The sequence below is a fragment of the Equus caballus genome, unplaced genomic scaffold, assembly GCF_041296265.1.
Source record: "Equus caballus isolate H_3958 breed thoroughbred unplaced genomic scaffold, TB-T2T haplotype2-0000563, whole genome shotgun sequence".
NCBI classification, from domain to species: Eukaryota; Metazoa; Chordata; class Mammalia; order Perissodactyla; family Equidae; genus Equus; species Equus caballus.
The window spans coordinates 74,960-91,910 of NW_027221926.1; the positions used below are offsets into that span (position 1 = coordinate 74,960).

The following is a 16,951-nucleotide window of genomic DNA, read 5'->3' on the forward strand; positions in this document are numbered from 1 at the left end:
TCACTTAAATTCTGTTAAAAAACGTTTCTCCAGGTTGCTACAGTTGGCACCACATCCCAAAAGGCTGCAGCGCTCTGGGAGCGTGCAAGGCTGGATGAGCTCGGTGAAGCGACTGCAGCTCCTCTTCCTCGTCGGCAGAGGGCGCCCGGGCAGCGGAGGGCGCTGCTCGGCCCTGAGATCCGGGAGCTCCTCCCTCTTTCCCTTCGTCCCTCCGCGCTCGCGTCCTTCGCCCCGGAAGTGCTCTTCAGGCGCTGCTGGCCGGCGTGACTTTGAAGGTCTCCCGCCGCGGTGCCGGTTGCTGAGCATCCCGGAGCCGCGGACCCTGCGCGCCCGTTCTGCGCCGGCCATGAGGCTGCTGGGGACGGCCGCGGCCCTGGGGCGCGGGCTCCCGCGGGTCCCCGCCGCGCTGGGCTGGCAGGGGAGGCAGGTAGAGTGCCCGGGGAGCGGGGCCGAGCCCGGACTGTCCCCTGGCCGCGTGGCCCTCGGAGCGGCCCGGGCCCCTCTCCCTGTCCGTGCCGGCCGCGGGGCGCGCCCGGGGGGCTGGCGTCGGGTGGCGGTGGCCCGCTGTGCCCGGGCCTGGCGCGCGCGGCTCGCAGGCTTCCCTGGGTTTACTCTGGAGGCGCCCGGCGCCAGGGTTCCCATTAGTTTTACCCGCCGCTTCCAAGTTGTGCTTCCCTCTGCCCACAAGTGACCGCAGTGCACTTGGATGTGCAGCCCTGTGGGCAGTGGTTTACATTGTGTCTTAATTCCATAAAATGCAGGATTCTGCCCTGTCCCCCCCGCCCCGCCCCGAGTAAAATAAAGTTTAAAAAAAAGGCGTTAACTTTGTGTAGAAGGAATTGGAAACCTTTTGTGGGCTGCGTTAGAGCTGTCGGTACCACCGCGTGAAGCACGGAAGTCCTCGGACGGCCTTGCTAGCTGTGAACGAGACTAAGGGGGAAGGGGAAACAGCAGAACTTAAGCTGAAAACTCTAGTTCCTAGTAAAGTAGTTGTTAGGATCTATCTTTCTGATTTTATTATCCCCAGTGTATACTTTCAAACCTATAACATTTGATAAAAGTAGTTGTCCCCTTTTAATTAATTATATAATTAATGCGAGCATCTTTTTCTGATTGGTTGATTATGTATTTGTTTTCAGGCTGTGTCTTCTCTGCTCTCCCCTGCAGCCTTCCCTTTGGTAGCGGGAGTTGCGGTGGAGACGTGCCCTCTTTTGCCTTTCCAAGCTGTGTCGTATGGTGTTTTGTGTCCGTTGAGTTTCTCTGGAGGAGCGATGTCCGCTGAACCCATGCTCTCTCTTAGAAAAGGTGCACTGAATTGATCGCTCTTACTTTTCAGGTTAATTGGAAGGTCTGCCGATGGTGTTCGTCAGGGGTGATTCCCAACGAGAAAATACGAAATATTGGAATCTCAGCTCACACTGATTCTGGGAAAACCACATTGACAGCACGGGTGCTTTAGTACACCGGCAGGATTGCAAAGATGCATGAGGTGTGTGGTTGTGGTGGGCTCCAGAGTAGTTAGAGCTTGGTTTTACTTGTTTTGTAGTTAATGGTTTGATAAACTTCACAAAACTTGAAAGGTTAAAAGAATGGTAACCGTGGATCTTTAGTCAGTCATATCACACAGAGGATTGCTCAAGTTGGCCTGAAATGTTGCTCTCAGGAATCCGTCTAGACCATCACTGTGGGTATCCTGAGTAGATTGTCTTTTAAGAGTGTTGTCAATATGATGTACCCTTCAACAGCCATTAAAATAGTATATACATAATTTTTAATGTTGTTTAGAGATGTTTATAATGTTAAGTGGAAAAAATGGTTTTAAATAATATATAGTATGAGCTTGAGTTAAATACATATAGCAGAAAAAAATTTTTTTAAATCTTGAAACTCTCTTGAAGAAATTATTATATCATTGAGTGACTTAACTTTCCATTTAAAAATATTTCTTCAGATAAAAGATCGTCTTGTTAAATCATACGCTTTAAAAGCTGAATCCTTCCCACCTGGGCCTCAGACTCTACATGCAGCAGAGCAGGGCAGAACCCGTTCTCTGAACATCTGCTCCTGGACTAACACGAGGCTGGTGGGCAGGAGCGGGGCAGAGGGAGCAACAATGGCTCTCAGACCAGGTGATTGCTCTGTGGGAGCCCTTGCTGGGAGCAGCAGTGAAAAGAGGGTTAGACAGTTCACAGAGGGTAAAACCTATTACCAGTTTTCTATTTCAAGAGATGATCTGGTTTGGTGATTAGGCTTCTTTGGAAATTGCCCAGTTAACCATCTGTGTTCTAGTTCCACCTCAGTAAAGACTTCTTTCCTTCTTGGAATATAGGGACAGAGAAATCTGAATCACTGTGCTTGTGTTTAGGTGAAAGGTAAAGATGGCATTGGTGCTGTCATGGATTCCATGGAACTAGAGAGACAAAGAGGAATCACTGTTCAGTCAGCGGCCACCTATACCGTGTGGAAGGATGTCAACATCAACATTATAGATACTCCTGGTAAGCTGAGTTCTTGGTTTTGTTGCAGCTTATTTTGGCAAAAGCCCATTTAGTTCTTTTCTATTCTATGACCCAGCTCATTGTTGAGTATCAAATAATACTCTAAAGTGTGACTGTGAATTTCCTATTAGAGAAATCTGACTTGGGACCTAGAGCATTTCGTCCTTATGTAGTTTCCTTGAAAAATAGTGCAAATAATTTGTGACTGGGAAGGTTCTCACGTTTTATGTGTTGTAGCTGATCCAAAGGTGCCCATGTCCTGGTATCTTTTTGAAGTGATTTGGGGCTCTGGACCTTATGCTGGGTGAATGGTATGAGTGATTTAAGAAATCCACATTCTAGGGGCCGGCCCCGTGGCCAAGTGGTTAAGTTCGCATGCTCTTCAGCAGCCTGGGATTTTGCCGGTTTGAATCCTGGGCGTGGACATGGCACCGCTCATAGGGCCATGCCGAGGCGGCATCCCACATGCCACAACTAGAAGGACCCACAACTAGAATATATATACAACTATGTACTGGGGGGCGTTGGGGAGAAAGAGGAAAAATAGAATCTTTAAAAAAGAAAAAAGAAATCCACATTCTAATTAGAAGACTTATGTCGTGAAAGATAAGAAACTTTTAATTTTGCATGTTATAAAAAAATCAGACCGCTCTTTAAGACTTTCCCACACTTCTTTGTCTCATTTAGGGCACGTGGACTTCACAATAGAAGTTGAAAGGGTCCTGAGAGTGTTGGATGGTGCAGTCCTTGTTCTCTGTGCTGTCGGAGGGGTGCAGTGCCAGACCATGACTGTTAATCGTCAGTGTGCTAATGTGCTAGTTATTGAATTAAGTTTGTTGTGGGTGCCTTCAGTCAATTCTGACTCTAGCGACCCTATGTACAGCAGACTGGAACCCTGCCTGATCTTTTTGTGCCATCCTCTCACCTTCCTTCACTGTATCAGACAAGGCTCTGGTGTTATTCATAGGGTTCTAATGACCAGTTCTTTTGGAAGTGGGTGGCCAGTCTTTCTTCCTAGTCTATCTCATTCTAGAAGCTCTGCTGAAGCCTGTCCCCCATGGGTGACCCTGCTGATATTTGAAACACTGGTGGCATAGCTTTCAGCATCACAGCAGCATGCAGTCACCACAGTACGACAACCAAGAGGCAGGTGGTGTGGTTCCCTGACTGGGAAAGGAACCTGGCCTTAACGGTAAGAGCACAGACTCATAACCAATAGATTGAGCAAAGCACTTTTACTGTACTCTCAAATTTAATTTACAGCAAATTCTTTTCTTTGTTTGTTTTCTGAGGAAGATGCACCCTGAGCGAACATCTGTTGCCAATCTTCCTTTTTTCTTTTTATGTGAGCTGCCATCATAGCATGGCCGCTAACAGACAAGTGGTATAGGTCTGTGCCTGGCACCCGAACCCGGGCTGCCAAAGCACAGTGCGTCAAACTTAACCGGTAGGCCACCAGGGCTGACCCTACAGAAAATTCTGATGAGAAGCACTGCACCCCAATTTTACAGTTAAAAAATGCAGCACTGAGAAAGTAAATGACTTGTCCAATTTTACAATTTTTGCAGAAATTCAAATCTAGGTTTATGTGGTCATAAAGCAGATCTTACAATGTCCTCACCTCAATTCCCTCTTATTTTCAGGTATTCTTTGAAGAAAAATTCAAATAAAAGTAAAATATAACATTTTAAACATAAAATAGAGCTTTTCTTACATTGTTCTCTGACTATTTAAATAATAAATTATCCTAAATTAAAGTTTTCAGAAAGGGTTATGATAAACTTGAAATAAAAGACATTGTGATAAAACTGTTTTATGACAATTAATCTAGATTTTGTGTGGCACTGGAACTTTATTTTCTTCTATAAAATTTTTATTTTTGTTTCTCCTTGTCATTTTTTTCTATTAAAATCCAGAAAATGTTGGGCTTCACAAAGTTATTGGCGTCTTAATTTGATCAAAAGCATTTTATTTTTTAATATCAACTATATAGTTTTCAAAACAGGATCTAAACAAAGTCATTTTAGAAATTTGTGAGGAATAGAGACGCAGTACTATGATCTCTGAAATTGGGCCACAATTTTAATTTTTCAAAGCACTTAGTTTTTAAAATAAAATAAAATCACTTAGTTTTTATTTTGGGTAAAATAAAAGGCTCCATAGATATTTCTACTCCTCAGGCAGGGGAGAAAAACACTAGTAAACTTTATAATAGTTATAGCAAAAATATTGTTTCTGTAACAAATGAATGGCTTCATTTTCTCAAACTCTAAATACATTGTACGGCCATCAGAAGTAACCTAAGAGAGTTAAATGCAAATATCATTTTAAATATAGCACTTATTGAAAGGACTGTACTTACAGTGTGCCTTTTATACCTATAAATCAAGGGAAACTAAAATCTTCTTGACTATCATTATATTTTTAATGTTAGTAGGAGAGGAACTGATGTGATTAACATATTCAGGCAAGGCCAAATTGAACTTTAAAACTTCTGTTTTATATTTTTATTCAAGTTTGTTCCAACCTTTATAAACTGTCAGCAAATGAGCAAAATAATGAAGATCTGAGGAGTCACAGGGTGTTCTGCAGTGAGTAAAATACTGACCTGGTGATCCACACAGTTTCTCTCACTGACACTTCTACTGCGGGTAGGATCCCATCCAGTTATGTAACACTCTCTGCCTGATCTGTGCCTAATGCACAAGCACACGTAATATACTCGTGGGGAGGATACAGTAAAAAAAGAAGACTGATGATGCGTGATATATAGGGGGAAATTACAAGAATCAATGTTTTTGAATTAGGACAATAGAGCTTGAGCTCAAATGGAGGGTTTGATGATGGATTGAAGAGTGAAGACATTGCGGCAGGTGAGAAGGCAGATTCATGGATACAGATACAGGTAGAATTGCAGAGGTGAACTTTGAGGTTCTGATTTACTTCTGTGATTTTTAAAAAGCAGCCCAGGTGATATAGTGAAAAATCATTGTTGAGAACTATTCTAGGGTCAGCCTATGGGAGGAGAGCCTGAGATTGGAATTAGAGGAGAGTGTCAAGGAATTGAAAAAACAAGCATTGGCTGAACTATTGCTATCTCTAGAAGTTAAGATAGGATTTGTGGTAGGGAGGTAAACAGTGACCCCTGTGCTGGGAAGAGCTGCCATTGTCGGAAGGCAAGAGCTTCAAAGGTGCTAAAATCCCCTCAACAGGCTTAGCTTCACTTCACAATTTCAGTCCAATCCTTGCCTCAGTCTAGGTGATAAGTTTTGAAATTGTCTTCACATTACAATAACTTATGGAACATTAAAATAATAAAAACAAAAAGCTAGTGCCGGGTCTCCCCTTGCTTGAGATGCTATTAATTGATCTGATACGGGGTTCAGTCTAGGTATTTTTAAAAGATCCCCATGTGGTTCTAAAGTGCTGCAGGATAGAAAACCCGGCTCTGGGTGAAGGAAATATAAAGCATCAGAAGCACGTTAGTTAAAACAAAACGAAACAGAGAAAGATTTTCGCTGGTTCTTCTGTCATTTTCCGCAGTCACATGCCCACCCTAGTAATCAGAAAATAAAGCATCTATGACCCCTCTCTCCTTCCCTGAATTTCTCGCCTCTTGCCCTCTTCCTCCACCCCTCCTGCTCCTTTTACTGGATGCTATTGCCAACCCCCACTGCAGAGCACATTATGAATAACTTTTAGATTATTGTGAAGCATTCTCGTACCCACGTTTTTGCCTCCCCCCACCTCCTTCCTTCCTTTTTTTCTTCCTTCGTTCTATGGGCTTCAGGAAAATGCCTCAGTTTAAGATATACTTTAATTCAAATTTTCAGGAACACTAAATTAGACTGCAAAGCTCTGAACATGTGCTCTTTTTCAATACTTCTGTCCCTTTTTGGACTAAAAGCATATATCACCCAGCACTCTGAGCCTAATTCTTCTGTCTGGACCTCCTCACTGCATCCTGAGCACTTGACTTGGCGTACAGCTCTCTAATTCAACCTGAAGAAATCAAATTGGCTTACACTTACATATATGTCACATTTTTCAAGCATTCATTTTAAAAATAAATTTATTCTACTTAAGTGTATTTTGTTTGACATAAAGCTTTGATTATTGTATTTGAATAAGGATCACACCCTCAAATATTAAAAGAAAATTTTCATTGAAAACCTCTTTTAAAATATTTAACACTAAAAAATTTGCTTGATTCTTTTCATGGTGCAGTTACCACAGTGAAAATGTGTGAAAACTCAACATTTTAGTTACTGTTTGAGTTTGCAATACCTCCTTGTCCAGTTTGATGAAATGAGTGTTTCATGGAGAATCCACAGCAAGAACGATAAAAATGTCCTTACCCTTCCCACATAAGCTAACATCAAGAAGAGTTTTCAAATATTCCCTCTATGCCATGGAAACACCTAGAGCAAGATCGCTCAAGCTGTGCTGTTTATCTATTTTCACTAGGGCTTTCATTTGATCTTCAGAGAAAGGGGAGGAAGGCTGTGGCATATCACTGGCCCACATTCCCACCTCTAACCAGAGAACCAGAGCTAGTGCAGGGCCACGTGACATTTATTGAATCTACACTTAACATTTTGTTCTTGAGTAAAGAGTTTGGCTATTACAAAATTTTTCTTTTAAAAGTAGAAAATCACTAACTAGAGGCAGATAAGATAGCAAATTGTGAAGAGTCTGCTGAGTACATTGATTATAGACCTGTGTGTGCGTGTGTGTGTGTGTGTGTGTGTGTGTGTGTGTGTGGTCCTAAGTTATTAAGATTTTGTCATGAATTCTAGGAACATTTCGGGCTCCACACAGCATAGGCATTGGTCATCACCCTCCTTACAAATTATACACTTAGAAATTGTTCTCTCTGTTTATCCTGAAGAAAAGCAGAAGGATGAGCCTATCCATGAAGGGAAGACAGGAAAAAAGATCGAATGCTTTAATCACAGTGTTATCTTGGGGAATTGCTCCAGGTACTTATTTCCTCATAAAGTATCTTTTAATGGAAAGCAACAGGAAAACAACTGATATCTGGTAGTGGATACTGCCGTGAATGATGCATGTATTTCTACTTTTGAGAGAAATGCTGATGATCCAAATAAGTACTATTAGTCCTCAAAATAGAAAACAAAATCTTGTCATGGAATTTTGAAACGTTGTTGAGTCTATTATTCTGACAATAAATGGAACTGATTTTTACAGCAGATATAAAGTTAATATAAAGTTAATATTCTCTTAATAGAGAATATTAAGCTGGAAACTTAAAGCAGCCACCAGAGCTTCAGATGTTTGAGGGAAAAAATAGCTCAAATCCTCCACTTTTTTTATCTGTAGACAGCAGTATTTGTATTTAAGAAAAGAAGAGCTTCTACATTATTGAAACACTTCTGGAAGGGGAAATTTCTCTAAATGTTTTTGTCTAAGATTATTGTTATTTATAAGTTGTACTCCAGTCTAATCATAAAGAAGACTTGAAGTCCACATTAATTTTTCAGTATCCAGCAGACACTTGAAGACATGTGATTTTCCTTGTGAAACTAAGTAAAAGATTGGCCTAGAGTGGAAAAAATCCTTCTGTGATAAAAATAATATAGAAAGGCTGAATAAAAAGTGAAATATTATGGCGGTCATGATTCTAAACAATGGCATCAAGAATCATAGAAACGCAGGAAATACAGACCCATCATTTTCAGGTTCAGATATTTACAAGTGACTCTGCAGGTCATTGATATGTGGCTATTTTTAGTTTCTTAGGAGGCTTCTGGATGGGAATGAACAACTGGGCTACGGAGGTAGACAACTCAGTTGCTGACCAGCCACCTCACAAAGCATGTAAGCATGATTTTCTCCTTCGTTTCTGCCTTTGCTAAACGTATTGTGATTAGGCTTACATGGCATTTCTTAGTGCAAATGGAATGAAAAAGAAATCCAAGTGAAGGGCTGTTTACACTAGTGATGAAGGGTTAGAATTGGAATCTTTTATGCGAAGTCGAATAAATTGAAGCGCAAGAGTTGAACTGTGGGGCAGTTTATGCGTATGTTTATATGCATATGTATAATTTTAGACAGTGCCCCAATAAACATAACACTCTTCCTCAATGCATAGATAAAAACGGATGTAAGATGGCTGACTCATTCATTTGATTTCAGGAGATGTTCACAGGAAAGTTGAGACTCTCATGAGACATAATAATTCTGGGTAAAATCAAACTTCCAGGTATTGATTACATGAAGGAGCTGATATTTAGGGCACATAAGCTTGAAAGCACTGATATGAATATACCCTTGCTCAGGAATTACAAGAAAAAACAACTTTATGTGCATAAGGATAAGTTAAGAGAAGAAGAATCATTCTCTGACCACATATTAGAGAGAAATATTCTAATCTAGCAAAGAATCTCTAGAGAGAAGTATAATAAGACATAATACCCTACATATACTGGATGACAAAACCTTCTGAAACATGCACATCTAAGGAAAAACAAGTCAAGGGTACTGATCAGTTTATGGGCAATGGGCCAAAAATTTAAATAGAAAGAAGTTTACTGTATTATTCTACAAACTATAGGTCATTAAGGGATGAAGAATAGGGACCTGTTATATGCTGGATATAATAAAATAAATGATTAGCTGAAAGTACAAAGTGCAAAGTTTCTGTTTTCCTTTAATTGCTTTGGGATCGCAGCAAAGAACAGATATGGTACAGGGTCAGGTGTAAGTCACTTGTGCATCTTAATGTTGCGATGTTTATTTTCCCCTTATAATGTCATATACTTTCAGCCTCTTGACCAAGATACAATACATACATTCAACAGGATCACATTTAGTCTTTGAATATACTGAGTGTGATGTGGGAAGATATTGAATGGAAATTCATAATAAAGAACCATTAGATCAAGGGAGGTCTAAAACATTAAATAATTTTGAAGAGCTCTGTGGAAAGAAAGGAAATTATTTCAAAGGATAACCTCTTAAAAATAAAATACTATATTTCTAAGTGAGCAGATGGTAAAATTATTGAGTACAATGCTTAAACTGAGTTGAAAAAGCTGATTCAAAGGCCACCAAGGAGGAGCTGCTGGCATATCCAGGAAATGGGGTTAAATTTGTCAAAAAAGACAAAACTGCAATTTCAAGAATTAGGAGAAGGTATTTGGGAATCTTTAAAACGTAGTAAACATTTTTTATGCAGTATGCTGTTAACCAGCAGACCATCCAGTTGTGATTTGCTAAGAAAAACAAGCAAACAGAACTTTGAGATCATATCTTTTTCTGATTCCTCTAAAAGTTGCCAATCATAATGCTCTTAAAAATAAAATTTACCTCTTTGTATATGGCTATTTCCATAAATCACTCATAGCCTCCTCTTCAACCGTCTCCCAAATATTTTCCACCAACTAATTCACTTACACAGGATGATGCAGTCACTTATTAGAATGCCAAGAGGAGATTTGATTCATCCTGCTATTTATCCTTTTTTTTGCAATTTTTCATCAACTTCAGCTATATTTACTGTAAGATCCATTAGGACAAAGAGGTTACTTATTTTTATCACTGGAGTATCCCAAGCACAACATCCTAACACAGACTCCAACACAGAATAAATATTCAAAGAATCTCCCTGGATAAATGAAGTCATAGGTACATAAATATGCATTAAATGCAGACATTATTCTCTTTTTTCTTTATTCTCAATTTCAGCATTATCAACAATGTGATTGTCATGCTTCAGTTTAATGAGCTGAAGAAATATATGGCTCATGCCAGTGCATTGAAGAGTATTAATACCATACTGAGAGATGTAAAAGACTGACGTATCCATTCTCGATAAGTATGAACTGAATAGCCCCTAGTCTCATATGAAAGATAATATAAGCATCAGTTTAATTTCAGAAGCCCATGTATGTGGGTGCATGTATTTGTGTGTATACATATTTATGCAGTGAATTTTTTGAAGGCTAATGTGACTTACAGTATTTAAGATTTTGTTTTTAACAGAAAGATGCTGCAATATTAAGATAAAGAAAAATCAATTTAAAATATCTACATTGAGCTTATGTTTCTAGTAATGTGGCAGAGTAAGTATATGAAAGATCCATACTCCTCAAAACAATTGAAAATTCAGACAACAGATAAAAATCACTTTTTAATGAATGGGTGATATAGACAAAATATTAAAGAATCCCCTCTCTGCACCTCCACTCCAAAAAAAGAGAAACTGCAAAAAAAATCCAGAGAAGTAAACAAATATTGCTTCAATAAGCTAGTGGTTCCGGTGGGAATATCCACCGATCAACTGTGACCAAAGGCTTTGGTTTCTATAGCCACTTCAGAGGCAAGGGAGCCTGCAGACCAAACAAGATGAGATATTTAGATTAGTGAACCAAGCCCCAAAATAAACTTGAGACCATGGAGATCTAAACCCTCAATGAAATGGTGAACTAGGGGGAAAAATCTATCTTACAAGAGAAGACAGGTTTTCCTGCTAAGTCACCAACAGCTACTAACTACTGCTGATCTATGATCTACTTCATATGCCCTCCTTGCCTCTCTGGCCGTTAATTTTGTAATGTGACAAGACTCAGTAGTTTGACTCCTTTATTTTCCATCCATATTAATTTCCTTGTGGCATCATCCTGTCTGATAAATTACATTATATATAATATAAAAGATATCATATATAGGTGTATATAGTGTGTGTGTAAAATATATATATAATGATTATTAGAATTGACTTTCAAAATTATATTTTATGCTGTTCTTTTCATGTTGTTGATTTCTGTATAATTACTTTTCAGATTAAAAAGCACCACATTACTATTTGTGTTTTATTTAGTCTCTCCTACATAATGCTGCAGTTTACCTTTATTTCCATTATTATTACATATTTGTGTCTCTTCTGCTGGTGTTTGCATCACAAGAGCAGTATCAAGCCTACTGTTATTCACCAGTGTCCACGGCACACAATAAAAGTTCAATACCATTTTAAAAAATAAATACAGGAATATAAGGAGGATAGTAACCCTGCGTCCACTTGATTAGAATTTGTACCTTCCAAATTATATAAACTCATCTACATCCAGAGAGGAGGGTGTAGAGTTTTTCTTTGACTCCTACTGGATAGTTCTCTGCACCTTAACCTTTTTATTTGCTCTGAGATCCTGGACCACTCAAGTACAGAAGATAAGACTCCACCTTTTTACTCTACTTTGTAAGTTTATCAGTTCTGTGAAGCAAAACACACAGAAAGGCCTAGCAAGTGACTAACCTAAAAGGAAAAAAGAAACCTACATATTGATAAAAGTAAGCAACAGCAAATCCATCCGACCATTTACATTTTCAAATATTGTTCATCTACATTTTAATTTTTATGTTTGTTTTTACTGCAGTAACATTGGGTTATAACATTATATAACTTTCAGATGTATATCGTCACGTATTTCGGATTCTGTGTAGGTTATATCACGTTCACTACCCAAAGACTAATTACAAGTCATCACCACACCCATGTGCCTAATCATCCTTTTCATCCTCCCCCCTCCCCTTCCCCTCTGGTAACCACCAATCCAATCTCTGTCTCTATGTATTTGTTTGTCGTTGTTTTTATCTTCTACTATGAGTGAGATCACGTGGTATTTGACTTTCTCTCTCTGACTTATTTCACTCAGTATAATACCGTCAAGGTCCATCCATGTTGTCACAAATGGCCAGATTTCATCATTTCTTATGGCTGAGTAGTGTTCCATTGTGTATGTACACCACATCTTCTTTATCCATTCGTCCCTTGATGGGCACCTAGGTTGCTTCCAAGTCTTGGCCATTATGAATAATGCTGTGATGAATGTAAGGGTGCATATATCTTTATGCGTTAGTGTCTTCAAGTTCTTTGGATAAATACCCAGCAGAGGAACAGCTGGATCATATGGTAGATCTATTCTTAATTTTCTGAGGAAATTCCATACCATTTTCCCACAGTGACTGCACCAGTTTGCACTCCCACGAGCAGTGTACAAGGATTCCCTTCTCTCCATATCCTCTCCAACACTTGTTATTTCCTGTCTTGTTAATTATAGCCATTCTGCTATACTATACTATAATTAGTATACTGTACTATACTATAATCAGATGATATCTAATTGTAGTATTGATTTGCATTTCCCTGATAGTTAATGATGTTGAACATGTTTTCATGTGCCTGTTGGCCATCTGTATATCTTCCTTAGGGAAATCTCTGTTCAGATCTTTTGCCCATGTTTTAATTGGGTGGTTATTTTTGTTGTTGTTGAGATGTATGAGTTCTTTGTATATATTGGATGTTAACCCCTTATCCAACATGTGGTTTGCAAATATCTTCTCCCAATTGTTAGGTTGTCCTTTTGTTTTGTTGATGGTTTCCTTTGCTGTGCAGAAGCATTTTAGTTTGATGTAGTCCCATTTGTTTACTTTTTCTTTTGCTTCCCTTGCCCAGTCTGATGTGGTACTTGAAAATATGATGCTAAGACCGATGTCAAAAAGCATGCTGCCTATGATTTCCCTTGTCAGAAATTAGCTCTCCATATATTTGTGGGTTTATTTCTGAGCCCTTGATTCTCTTCCATTGATCTGTGTGTCTGTTTTTGTGCCGGTACCATGCTGTTTTGGTTACTATAGCTTTGTAGTATATTGTGAAATCAGGGAGTGTGATACATCCAGCTTTCTTCTTTTCCCTCAGGATTCCTTTGGCAATTCATAGTGTTTTGTTGTTCCATATAAATTTTACGATTCTTTGTTCTATTTCTGTGAAAAATGTTTTTGGAACTTTGATCAGGATTGCTTTCAATCTATAGATTGCTTTAGGAAGTATGGACATTTTAACTATATTAATTCTTCGAATCCAAGAGCACGGAATATCTTTCCATTTCTTTGTGTCTTCTTCAATTTCCTTCAACAATGCTCTATAGTTTTTGGTGTACAGATCTTTCACCTCTTTGTTTAAGTTTATTCCTAGGTATTTTATTCTTTTTGTCGTAATTGTAAATGGGATTGTATTCTTAATTTCTCTTTCTTCTTCTTCATTGATAGCGTATAGAAACACAACTGATTTTTGTATGTTGATTTTGTATACTGCGACTTGACTGTATTCATTTATTATTTCTGAAACTATTTTAGTAGATTCTTCATGGTTTCCTATATATAAAATCATGCCGTCTGCAAATAGTGAGAGTTTCACTTTGTCCTTTCCAATTTGGATCCCTTTTCTTTCTTTTTCTTGCCTGATTGCTCTGGCTAAGGACTTCAAATACTATGTTAAATAAGAGTGGTGACAGTGGGCATCCTTGTCTGGTTCCTGTTCTTAGAGGGCTAGCTTTCAGTTTTTCTCCACTGAGAATGATATTAGCTGTGGGTTTGTCATATATGGCCTTTATTATGTTGAGGTATTTTTATTCTATATCCATTTTCTTTAGAGTTTTTATCATAAATGGATGCTGTATCTTGCCAAATGTTTTCTCTGTATCTATTGAGATGATCATGTGATTTTTTATTCATTTTGTTAATGTGGTGTATCACATTGATTGACTTGCAGATGTTGAGACCCATCCAGGAATCTCATCCCTGCATCCCTGGAATAAATACCACTTGATGATGGTAAAAGGTCTTTTTATTGTATTACTGTATTTGGTTTGTCAATCTTTGTGCTGTCCTTACCTGGTTTTGTTATCAGGGTAATTTTGGCCTCATAGAAAGTGTTAGGAAGCGTTCCATCTTCTTTGATTCTCTTACATAGTTTGAGAAGGATAGTTATTAAGCCTTCATTGAATGTTTGTTAGAATTCTCCAGAGAAGTCATCTGGTACTGGACTTTCATTTTTTGGGAGGTTTTTGATTACTTGTGTTTGGTCTATTCAAATTCTCTAATTCTTCTTGATTCAGTTTTGGGAGGTTGTATGAGTCTAAGAATTTATCCATTTCTTCTAGGTTATCCAATTTGTGGGCATATAGTTTTTCATAGTATTCTCTAATGACCCTTTTTATTTCTGCAATATCTGTTGTAATTTCTTCTCTTTCATTTCTAATTTTATTTATTTGAGCCTTCCCTCTTTTTTTCTTGGTGAGTCTGGCTAAGCATTTGTCAATTTTGTTTATCTTCTCAAAGAACCAGCTCTTAGTTTCATTGATCCTTTTTACTGTTTTTCATTTTTAGTCTCGATTCCATTTATTTCTGCTCTGATCTTTATTATTTCCCTCCTTCTGCTGACTTTGGGCTTGTTTGTTCTTCTTTTTCTAGTTCTCTTTGGTGCATTTTAAGGTTATTTATTTGAAATTTTTTTTGCTTGTTGACATGGGCCTGTATTGCTATGAATTCCCCTCTTATGACCTCTTTTGATGCATCCCATAGGAGTTGGTATGTTGTATTTTCATTTTCGTTTGTCTCCAGGTATTTTCTAATTTTGCCTTTGATTTCCTCATTGATCCAATGGTTGTTCTATAGCATGCTATTTAGTCTCCACATATTTCTGACGTTCCTAGTTTTTTTCTCATGATTGATTTCTAGCTTCATAGCATTGTGGTCAGAAAAGATGATTGGGGGTGATTTCAATCTTCTTAAGTTTATTGAGGCTTGCCTTGTTTCCCAACATATGGTCTCTCTTTAAGAATGATCCATGTACACTTGAGAAGAATTTATATTCTGCTGTTTTTGGATGGAATGCTCCCCATATATCTATTAAGTGCATTTGATCAAGTGTTTCATTTTAATCTACTATTTCCTTGTTGACATTTTGTTTGAATGATCTGTCCATTGATGTAAGTGGGGTGTTGAGGGCCCCTACTACTATTGTGTTGCTGTTAATTTCTCCCTTTGGGTCTGTTAATAATTGCTTTATATACTTTGGGGTTCCTGTATTAGGTGCATATATATTAATAAGTGCTATGAGCTCTTGGTGGAATGTCCCTTTCATCATTACATATTGCCCCTCTCAGTCTCTGATTGCCTTTTTCAACTTGAAGAATGCGTTGTCTGATGTAAATATGGTAACTCCTACTTCCTTTTGTTTGCCATTAGCTGAGAGTATTATCTTCCATCCCTCCACTCTAAGCCTATGTTTGTCTTCAGAGCTGAGATATGTTTATTGGAGGCAGCACATTGTTTGGTCTTATTTTTTAATCCCTCCAGCTACTCTACATCTTTTGATTGGAGAATCAATCCATTTTCATTTAGAGTCATTATTGATATATGAGCACTGAATACTACCATTGTATCTCTTGTTTTCTGGTTGTTCTCTGTATTTGTTGTTTCTCTTTCTTTGTATTCCTGACTACCATTTCATTTCAGTAGTTTTCTGAAGACGTTTTTCTCCATTTTCTCTCTTTTTATGAACTGTGGCTTCTTCTCTGATTTTTGTTTAGTGGTTACTGTGAGGATTGTATAAAAGATAGCATTGATGAGATAGTCCCTTTTCTCATAGCCTGTTATCTCCATTAACCTAAGCAGGTTCCTTCCCTTTCCTCTCCACTTCTGAGTTATTGTTACAAATTTCTCTGTTTTTTATGATGTGAGTTTGTGACTATGTTGAAGCGTTTACCATTACTCTTGATGTTTTCTTTCCCTTTCTCATTTAATTTATAATTCAGTCTTTGCCTCTCTGTTCTGACAGAGAGCTGCAGTTTTCTGTCTATTTATCTCCTTGCTCAGAGCTTTGTAGACCTTTGTCTTTTTGTTTCAGTGTGAGGGCATCTTTAAGTATTTCTTGTAGGGGAAGTCTAGTGGCAATGAACTTCCTCAGCTTTTGTTTATCTGCAAGAGGTTTTATTTCTCTATCATATCTGAATGAAAGTTTCATTGGTTATTTTTATATAAAGTTATTTACTTCTGCCTTGCTGCTCTTAATATTTCTTCCTTGTCATTGGCTTTTGCCATTTTTACTATTTATGCCTTGGATAAAGTCTTTCAGCATTGGTGTGATTACATACTCTATTAGCTTCATATACTTTTAAATCTGGAAACTCCTTTAAATTGGGAAAGTTCTCAGGTATTATTTGTTCAAACAAGCTCTCTGTTCCTTTTTCACTCTCTTCCCTCTGGAATACCTATAATCCTTTTGTTGCTTTTCCTAGTTGAGTGGGATATTTCTTGAAGAATTTGTTCATTTTTAAAATATCTTGGTTCTGTCTCCTCCTCCACCTGTAGAATGTCTATATTTTTATCCTCTAAATCACTAACTCTTTCCTCTATAACATCTGCTCTATTTCTTAAGGGTTCTGGATTATTTTTTATTTCACTAATTATGTTTTTCATATCCAGGATTTCTGCTTGATTCTTTTTTATAGTTTCAAGCTCTTTACTGAAGATATTCATTTTATTTCTGATCTCATTATATTGTCTTTTGGAGTTCTCTTGTAAATCATTGAGTTTCTTATGAGATAGATTTTTAATTCTCTGTCATTTAGATTGTAAATCTCTGTGCC

At 38.1% G+C, this 16,951-nt stretch overlaps 1 protein-coding gene and 1 long non-coding RNA gene across 8 annotated transcripts in view; both read left to right on the forward strand.

The window, feature by feature from the left end:
* Positions 1-205: 205 nt before the first annotated feature.
* LOC138922181 (uncharacterized) overlaps positions 206-16,951 on the forward strand; it is a 77,717-nt gene continuing 60,971 nt past the window's right edge. For 5 of the 7 annotated variants that reach the window (XM_070259013.1, XM_070259014.1, XM_070259008.1 and 2 more), the window contains exons 1-5: positions 206-427; positions 1,337-1,489; positions 2,366-2,498; positions 7,390-7,480; positions 8,254-8,339. In XM_070259013.1, the coding sequence (XP_070115114.1) occupies positions 1,481-1,489; positions 2,366-2,498; positions 7,390-7,480; positions 8,254-8,339 (319 nt within the window). In that variant the 5' untranslated portion in view covers positions 206-427; positions 1,337-1,480. Of the gene's footprint in view, positions 428-1,336; positions 1,490-1,951; positions 2,130-2,365; positions 2,499-7,389; positions 7,481-8,253; positions 8,340-16,951 lie in introns of all 7 variants that reach the window. The other 2 variants (XM_070259010.1, XM_070259009.1) reach the window with 2 other exon arrangements.
* Positions 3,549-5,369, forward strand: LOC138922182 (uncharacterized). The gene is made up of 3 exons (XR_011435258.1): positions 3,549-3,690; positions 5,015-5,089; positions 5,306-5,369. It is a non-coding gene; the product is annotated as an uncharacterized lncRNA (long non-coding RNA).